The sequence below is a fragment of the Miniopterus schreibersii genome (assembly GCF_964146895.1).
Source record: "Miniopterus schreibersii genome assembly, chromosome: 12".
Lineage (NCBI taxonomy): Eukaryota > Metazoa > Chordata > Mammalia > Chiroptera > Miniopteridae > Miniopterus > Miniopterus schreibersii.
The window spans coordinates 66,981,241-66,989,525 of record NC_138112.1 but is presented as its reverse complement, the minus strand read 5'-3'; the positions used below and the strand labels follow the sequence as shown (position 1 = coordinate 66,989,525).

The following is an 8,285-nucleotide window of genomic DNA, read 5'->3' as shown; positions in this document are numbered from 1 at the left end:
GAAGTTTAGCTTTTTTTCCTTAGCCACTTAAACAGTCTGGTTAAAGAAAAATTCTAAGTCATCCTTTACCAAGATTCCTAAGATTTATTCCCAGAATAAATGTCCTACCTTGCACAGCTCAGTCCTGATGTCATTTTCAGGAAGGAAAGAATCCTCTGCTAGGGGTGAGAAGGTACGATTGCTAGTGCCTGCTTCCATCTATTGCTCTGACCATGGACAAGCAGTGGAACCTCAGGCTCTTTGATCTGTAAGATGGAAATGATAGCTGTTCCGCCTTCCACACAGCATGTTTTAGGAACCAGAGATAAATGTGAATGAACATGTTTCGTAAAATGAACTATGAAAAAGTACAGATTAGAAAACAAGTGATCTTGGGATTCCAGAAAGCTGCTGGCTTCTTAAAAAGCCAGATGAACAAGAGGAGAGTTATATGATAAGATAAGCCAGAGACCAAGATGATACATAATGTGTGTTGGGACCAGTAAAGGCAAAACCAACCTAAAAACAACCTTTAGCAGAAGGGAAGTTTGCTAGCACATCTGAAACTTGGGAGAAAAAATAGTTGGGAGTGCCTCAGAGTTTACACCTGTGTGCTTAAGTTGAGGTCATGGTCAAACCTGCATCTGTTTGCCGTGCTTACTAAATAAAATGCCTTTCCTATGTGACAGAACAATCTCTACACAAACACTAGGGTATTAGAGGGGTTTGTGATTAAAATACCAGGAATGTTCCTATTGGATTTTTCGATATTGTGTCGTGGTTGAGACCTGTCCACTGTGGTTGTTGGATAGACCCCAGAGGCAGACAGGAGGCCAGGGCACAGAAGGGATAGAAAACAAGAAAAAGCATCAGTGCACTGGACAGTGGAGACCATACGATGAGAATGAGCCTGCTCACAGGAAGTAGGTGCAGTTAAAAACCATGGAATGCTGAAAGGCCAATTACTTTTTACTTTTGAGTAAGTGTAGATATTCTAGGATTCATCTGACAAGGGCCCTTGATTCAAGTTTGCCTAAAGTAGTGGATTCTGTCATGGCTCCTGGCTTCTTGGGGCTAGGAAAAAAAAGACCACTACCTAGCAAGATGAGAAAGTTCTAAAGATGATTACTTGGAGAAGGGAATGATACACTCATCTAGGGCAACATTTCTCCAGCTTAAAAAAATAAAGTAGGTGTTCTTGTCAATCTGAAACTTTAAAATAAGTGACCAAAAAATATTGGTAAGTTTAGAGTGTGCTGCTTCCAATTACTTCTCACCCTGGAAAGGAGCTGACAATTATCCGGAAGAGGAATGAGACAAGATGCTGGCTTTGGGCAGAGGTGAAGATTATAAGCAATCTTTTGCAGGATGACAGACCTGAAGAAGATAAGGAAGCTGGTGGTGCCTTTAGGAACAAATCCAGGCTGGAACTGGGGAAGAAAATCAGTGGCACAGCTTCATCGCTGTCTTTTCAGTCCACACCGGATCCTTAAGCGCAGCCTGAGAACAAGCCGCTGGGATAGTCTCCACCTTCTCAGAGTGATTGAATTTCTAGGGACAGGTCCCATAAGGAAAAGGCTGCACACCAGAAAATATGTATTTATTATAAAATAATGTTTCATGATGAGAATAGAAAAATAATACTATGAGCTAGTAAAAAAGTCCTGGAGCTCAGTCTCTGAAGGGTAAGAGGATTTTGCGTCACTTGGAGGACAGCATCCTAAGGCTCTCTGTGCTTGTGTGACAGGTGTGGCGCAGCACGTACAGGGTGCAGGGAGTGTGGCTCAGGTCCTGCTGGAAGCCCAAGGAGCCTACATGGTCCACACAAAGTGCTCTGGCCACAATGATCAGAGGAGAAGTTGAGGTCAGCAAGGAACTGGTTCTGAGAACGGCCAGGAGGAGGACACCCTATGCTGGAGTGTAGAAGAGTCTCTCAGGCTGATGGTCCTGTTTAGAAGACGGTGCCCAGTGGCCTTATGCTCGGTTTGCTGCCCAAATATCTGCTGAGGAAAAGCTGCAACTCTCCCCAGCACCACTTAACCCATCGTTCCTCACGCACGTGGTTAAGGTACCAGAAGTATGAGTGGTCTCAGCCGCTGAGGGCTGCTGGCTGAAATCTGTGTACTTCAAATCCTGTCCATACTGATGAGAGAAACAAAATGTTAAAAGACCAGTGAACACGTGCAGCTGGCCCGAACAGTTCTATATGCCAAGCCTCCTGGTCCCAAACAACAAGGGGAGTATCTTCCCTAAGTGGGTACCTGCCTCCCCTAAAGGGGAAAGGCAGTCCCACAGACACCTGTTTCCCCCTTAAAAGTCCACTAGACCCCTCAGGCTCCAGAAGCACAGTGAATCCCTCCCTAGGATGGGATGGGAAGCCAACCCTCAGGTGATGGGAAATGGTCCCTTAGCAGCAGTACCTGGAGAAAGCGGCCAGGGTGAGCACCTCAAGCAGCAGCTCTGAGCCATAGAACACGAGCAAGATGCCGTTCATGATGGCTTCTAGGCGGAGCACGTAGGTCTGCAGCAGCAGGTAATAGGAGGCCATCATGGCAGATGGGAAGGCCAAGGCCACACTAATAGCTAGTGGCATCTTTCGTTGGCAGAGGTTTCCCTTTGTACCTGTCAGACACAGCCCATGGAGTCAGCTCCAAGTGGCCAGCTTTCCCTGGCCTCAGAAGAAAGGTGGGTGGGATGTGATGGACTGGCAAGGCAGAGAAAGTGACCCTGCATGGGAACATGCAGATTTATAAACGGGGTTCCCACTGTGCTAAAAATGAGAGGCTTTGGAGGAGTTTAGGATCGAAGTCGTTCACTCCAACGGTCCTGCTTTCGGTCTGGCTGCCATTCAAGGGATGCTGGGATCTTTATTGGGGGGAAATTTTTTTAAATTATAAAAATAATATATAATCATTGAAAACTTTTCAACTAATATATAGAAAATAATTTTAGAAAATATAGAAACTGAAAGAACCATGCTCACTCCCTGGAGATAGCTATTATTAGATGTATATTGTTTCAGATTTTTTTATGTGTGTACCCTCACATATTGCTATTTATTATTATAAATATCGGATCATACTCTAATATTATTTTGCAACTTACTTTTTTCCATTTAATATAAATCAGACATCCCTCTACACATAGCTACCTTATTCTTTCTTAATGGTTATGAATGATTTCATTGAACTAATTCTGTAACTTATTTAATTAACCCCGTATTAATAGCTATTTAGGTTGTCTCTACTTTTGATGTTACAAGTATGTGGCAACAAACATTCTCACATAGATATCTCTGCATATCTGTGGAAGTGTTTTTTTCAACCAGTTCTAGAAGTGAAATTGGTAGGTCTAAGAATACAGATTTTACACAGTAAAACTGTTAGCAAAAAGGATGTACTAATTTATATTCCCAGAGTCTGATAATATAAATAACCACGAGAGTATGGACTATAGAGGCCTAGGCCTCATGCCTATTCTCACACTGGGTATTGAGAATCTTTTTAATCTGATGGGTGAAAATGTTCTTTTGTTTCAACTTACTTTTTATTAGTGAGTTTGGGCATTTTGCCATGTTTATTGATTCTTCGTAATTATTACTGTGAATTACCTATTAATGTCATTTCCTAATTTAAAAAAAATTAGGTTGTCTTTGCCCTGGCCAGTGTGGCTCAGTTGGCTGGAGCATCATCCTGTGCACTGAAAAGGTGGCAGGTTCGATGCCAGTCAGGACACATACCCCAGTTGCAGGTTTGATCCCAGTCAGGGCGCATGCCGGTGGCAACCAATGGATGTTTCTCACATCAATGTTTCTCTTTCTCTCCCTTCCTCTCTCTAAAATCATTTTTTTAAAATTAGGTGTCTTTTCCTTAGTGATTATGTGAGCCTGCATATTTATCCTTTGTTATATGTATTGTGAACATTTTTTTCTGTTTGTGTTTTAACACTGTTCTCAGAGATGAGATACTCTTAACTTGTAAGAGATTTGCTCTGTATTTCTGAGGATATAAAGCTTATCCTAAAGAAAGTCTTATTCAGAGATGTGGAGGGGAACTTAGTGCTGATCTGTGCAGGTACATTTTGTCCTGGACATGGAGTTACAGCTGAATCTAGTCTCCCAGGCAACTAGTGAGAGGAACCTGGCACTTTTATGGTAGTTAGGCAACTGGGAAGGAATGATCTAATACCTTGTGCTACTCCCCATGTCTAGCCCTACAGAGTAATGGACAGGTGAGTCTTGACCCAAAATATAAAGCAGTTTGAAACTTCAGAAAGGGAGTAATGGGATATGGTACCAGATCCAATCTCCTATTGTGAGCCTAGGTTATGTACTTTTTCTTGTTAATCAGGTTACAGATACCAGCTCATCTCATAAGGAATGGAAATGTTTTCTGGATAACACTCACCAAAAAATAGTCGAATCACTTCAATTCCAAGGTAAAGGAGGAGCATCACCACATCGAGTACTAGATTGGCTGTTGGATATGGTAGCAGGAGACCTGCCAATACGAAAGTCAGAGTTTGCAAACAAATGTGACAGCACCCACCAGAACTCCCACATACTTGGTAATAAAGAGGATGAGAGTTTTATCAGTTTTCCATGAACTGGTTAGTGAGATGTGGGCAGGATCTGTTAACCTGCTGCAGGACAGGTTAACTCACAGTGCAACTGTCTGTTAGGGCAAGGCTCATTGTTATGGGGTTTTACTCCCAACTCCAAAAGTCTATAGGACTCCACTCTCCAACATCATGAGAGGTACATGGGTACACAGGCTGCTGAATAGTTCTGAGGGTCACCAATGGGCTTAAATTTAAAGTGGAGTTCACAAAATGGGGGGAGGGGGTTCAGAATGGAGAGGCCCACATTTCCCAAACAAGGAATTCTTTTTTCTTTTTTCTTTTTATTGATTGATTTGAGAGAGAGAGGAAGGGGGGAGAGAGAGAGAGGAGACGTTTGTTGCTCCGTTTACTTATGCATCCATTGGTTAATTCTTGTATGTGCCCTGATAGGGTCGAACTTGCAACCTTGGTGTATGGGGATGATGCTCTAACCAACTGACTACCCAGCCAGGGCCCCGAACTCAAGAAATTCTGGCTGGGAGGCTTCCTACTGAATCGTTCTCAAGGAAGCCATCCACTGCCTTGCAGTGAAGAGGAGCTGCAGAAAAGAAGTGGGCTGAAGCGGGGAAGGGATTTGGGGCCAAGAGTAGTCAAGCCCCTTGCCTTACCTTTATACAGAAATATGAAGAGTTCCAGCAGGAAATAGGTAGCATAATACCACCCATTCAAAAAGAACAGGATTTCCAGAGGGGTGGAGGACAGCCGTTTACCTGAAAAGGCACAGAGAAGAGGGATGGGCGGGAGGGCAGCCCAATCTCTGAATGATCTGTGTCTAAGTCGGAGAAAACACAAGGTCGCAGCCAGTGGGAAGGCCACTTGGGACGCTTCTGGTTGCTGATAATGAGGGTGTGTGTGTGAGTACAGGATGTGGAGGGGGCTTCATTCAATCCCATCCTTTCCCCGGAATCACCGTCAAACTCCACTCTTTGGGCTTCAGGGATGAAAATCAAGACCCCTCTAAGATCTAACCCCATCACTGCCTGGGAAGGGGAGACTGGGGCGCAGAGACCAGCACTGGCTTCTCCGAGGTCACACAGCAGGCTAGTTCGTCACTGGGCCGGCCTAGAAGAGGCGCAGCCAAGGATTTAGGGGCATCTGACAGATCCTCACCTCCAGACCTTCAGACACTCAGGGCGGGTGGAGCTGCGAAACCCCCCTTTGTACAAGTGAGGAGCGATGTCCCTAACACCCGAGAGTGGAGGGTTTAGGTCGCGCTCCGGGAGAGAAGGGAGAAGGGGGACTGAAGGGATCAGGAAGCGACTCACACACCTCCGGGATCTCACCTCGCGGCGCCATCATCAGTCCCCATGGAAACTGCGTCCCGGGCTGCAGCCGCTCCCGGAGCAGCGAGGCGCTGCCGGAAGCGAGGACTGAGCGGCCCTGGCTCCTGGCCCCTCTGCCAGCCCGCGGCGCTCTTCTCTATGGTTAACGGTACCTGGAGGTCTCGCGCAGTCCGAGCGCGTGCAGCCTCGCCGCCCGCAAACGGCCTTCGCTGGGGATTTCGGTTCACCCACGCTGGGGGAGAACCATGGTCGTCCACGGAGTCGTCCGCTGGACTCCGGGACAGGGGCAGCCCCCGGCTCCCTCCCCCCAGGTTACAGTGCGTTGGCAGAAGTGGCCAGTTGTGGCGGTGTGACCACAGGGTTGGCACATAGGCCCTAGCTGCCCCCACCCGCGATTCTCTTTTCTGACAAGGGTCTGACAATGAGGAACGGTGTGCACGACCGGACTCTGCGAATGCGGGGTGCGGTGAGGGGTCATGCGGCCAGCAGGCAGTCTTGCAGGGGGTTTAGGCTCTTTTGTGCGTCGAGTTTATGTACCAGGTAATCAGAAGGCACCCAAATGAACCGGAACTGGAGGCTCCTCTCAAGCACGTGAAGACGACGTGAAGACGACGTGCAGACGAAGCGCGGTTAACACGTGACCCGGGACCCGTCGCGAGCGCGCTGCGGGAACTGAGAGGCGTTTCCCAGAGATGGTCTGTAAGCTGGGGTCTGAGCCCTGAATACGGTCACTGCCCGCGGGGGAGTAGAAGGAAAAGGAGTGTTGGGTGGACTCCGGCTGACTTGGCTGCCAGCCCCGTCAGTCAGGGTAGGCCCGGAAACCGATGGCGCCCTCAGACCAGGTAATTTGAGGGGAGTGACGGACCCCTAAGGACCGCGCCGAGCCCCCCAGCTGGCTGGAGTGGCGGTGGGGCAGTCATTGTTCCTTGGCGAGGGGAAGGAGCAGAAGCAATCCCCTGGACCTGCAGAGAGTCGTTTGTATGCCTTCTCCTTTGGGGTAAGGGTGAGAATGTCACGTTTAAGGATGGGTGTATCTTAGTAGGAATGGAACTACGAGGGAAGCTCAGATATGTGCAGAGCGGTGCGTGTGGAAGTTGAATAGGTAAAAAGGTGGACTCTGTTACCTATTTTTTGCCTCTTATCCCCACACTGACCCTTCAGTCGGATATGTTCTGTGATAACGGGCTGGACTCAGCATTTCTCCCTTACAGTGAGCACAGGGGCAAACTGTCAGTAGAGGGCACTGGAGGGACATTGAAGGAAGGAAAGGGCTCGTCTTCCCAGCTCTTGTGAGTTCTACTTTGCTTTTCCTTGCTCCTGCACCATGATCTATCAGCAGTGCACGAGCATGGGGACATTGGGGACATTAGGTGGTGCTCTGCTCCAGCTGCACACCAAGAGCAGGCACTCCCCTGGCAGCCTGGCAGACTGGCCGAGGCCCGGTGACCACTGTGCTGTGGGCCCTCCTATGAAGGATACTGCACACTCCCGGCCTTGCACCCGCAGCGACGCAGCTCCCTAACTGTACACCTGCCCCCTCAACCTTGTTTACTTATGCACTGAACAATTTTTCACAGAACCCTCTAGGCATGGACACACCTGTACTCACAGCAGTGTCCTGGCTCCCTCCCTCAGGTTCATCAAGTTGGCTCTTCCCAGAGGGTCGATTCCCATGACCCTCCATGCCCTGTGTGGACGTCACACACTCTAGTCCCGGTGCACACAGGGCCCCAGCTCTTTTGGTGCGCCTGCCCACCAGCCTTGGCTCACCTGTGCCGAGGAGGGTTGTTTACTGGGATCCTCCCAATGAGGACAGTGTGTGTTTGGACCTGGTGCCTGCAGGTGGTGTCCCTACACTCCCTGCACACCTGACCACCGGTCTCAATTTGTCTGCATCCTGGCAACTGTCTGGCCTGGGAAAACTGGTGAACTTGTTAGCTGCAACAAGTTGGCTGCAGTGAGGTCTGAACCCCAGCCTTCAGGGTGGGGAACTCTGCCAAGTTTGCCCTTCCTCAGGTACTCTCTCTTAGCCCTCAAGTACCATTTTAGAATTGTCTTTACATTTTATATTTCCCCTCTTATTTTAATGATTCTTTTTCTAATTTTTTTAATCCTCAACTGAGGATATGTTTTTATTGATTTTAGAGAGAAAGGAAGAGAGAGAGAAACATCAACATCGATGTGAGAAACAATGGATCAGTGGCCAATGGATCAGTTGCCCCCTGTACACACTTCAACTGGGGTTCGAACCTGCAACCCTTTTGATATATGGGATAATGCTCCAACCAACTGAGCCACCCAGCCAGGGCAATGATTCTTTATATCAAACTTGCCATGTTTAAATTACTGTGTGGTTTCTGTCTCCTGGATGGACCTAGACTGAACCACCTAATTTATCTTATT

The 8,285-nt window shown here is 47.8% G+C and overlaps 1 protein-coding gene across 2 annotated transcripts; it reads right to left on the bottom strand.

Annotated features, from left to right (window-relative positions):
- Positions 1-1,564: 1,564 nt before the first annotated feature.
- Positions 1,565-6,428, bottom strand: TMEM216 (transmembrane protein 216). 2 transcript variants are annotated; one of them, XM_081152787.1, is made up of 5 exons: positions 5,869-6,428; positions 5,208-5,309; positions 4,386-4,478; positions 2,400-2,601; positions 1,565-2,121 (listed from the first exon to the last, which is right to left on the bottom strand). In XM_081152787.1, the coding sequence occupies exons 3-5, from the start codon at positions 4,429-4,431 to the stop codon at positions 2,106-2,108; spliced, it is 264 nt and encodes an 87-aa protein (XP_081008913.1). In that variant the 5' UTR covers positions 4,432-4,478; positions 5,208-5,309; positions 5,869-6,428; the 3' UTR covers positions 1,565-2,105. The 2 variants fall into 2 exon arrangements, with proteins under 2 accessions (XP_081008913.1, XP_081008912.1); XM_081152786.1 differs by having other exon boundaries at positions 5,883-5,954.
- Positions 6,429-8,285: the final 1,857 nt, after the last annotated feature.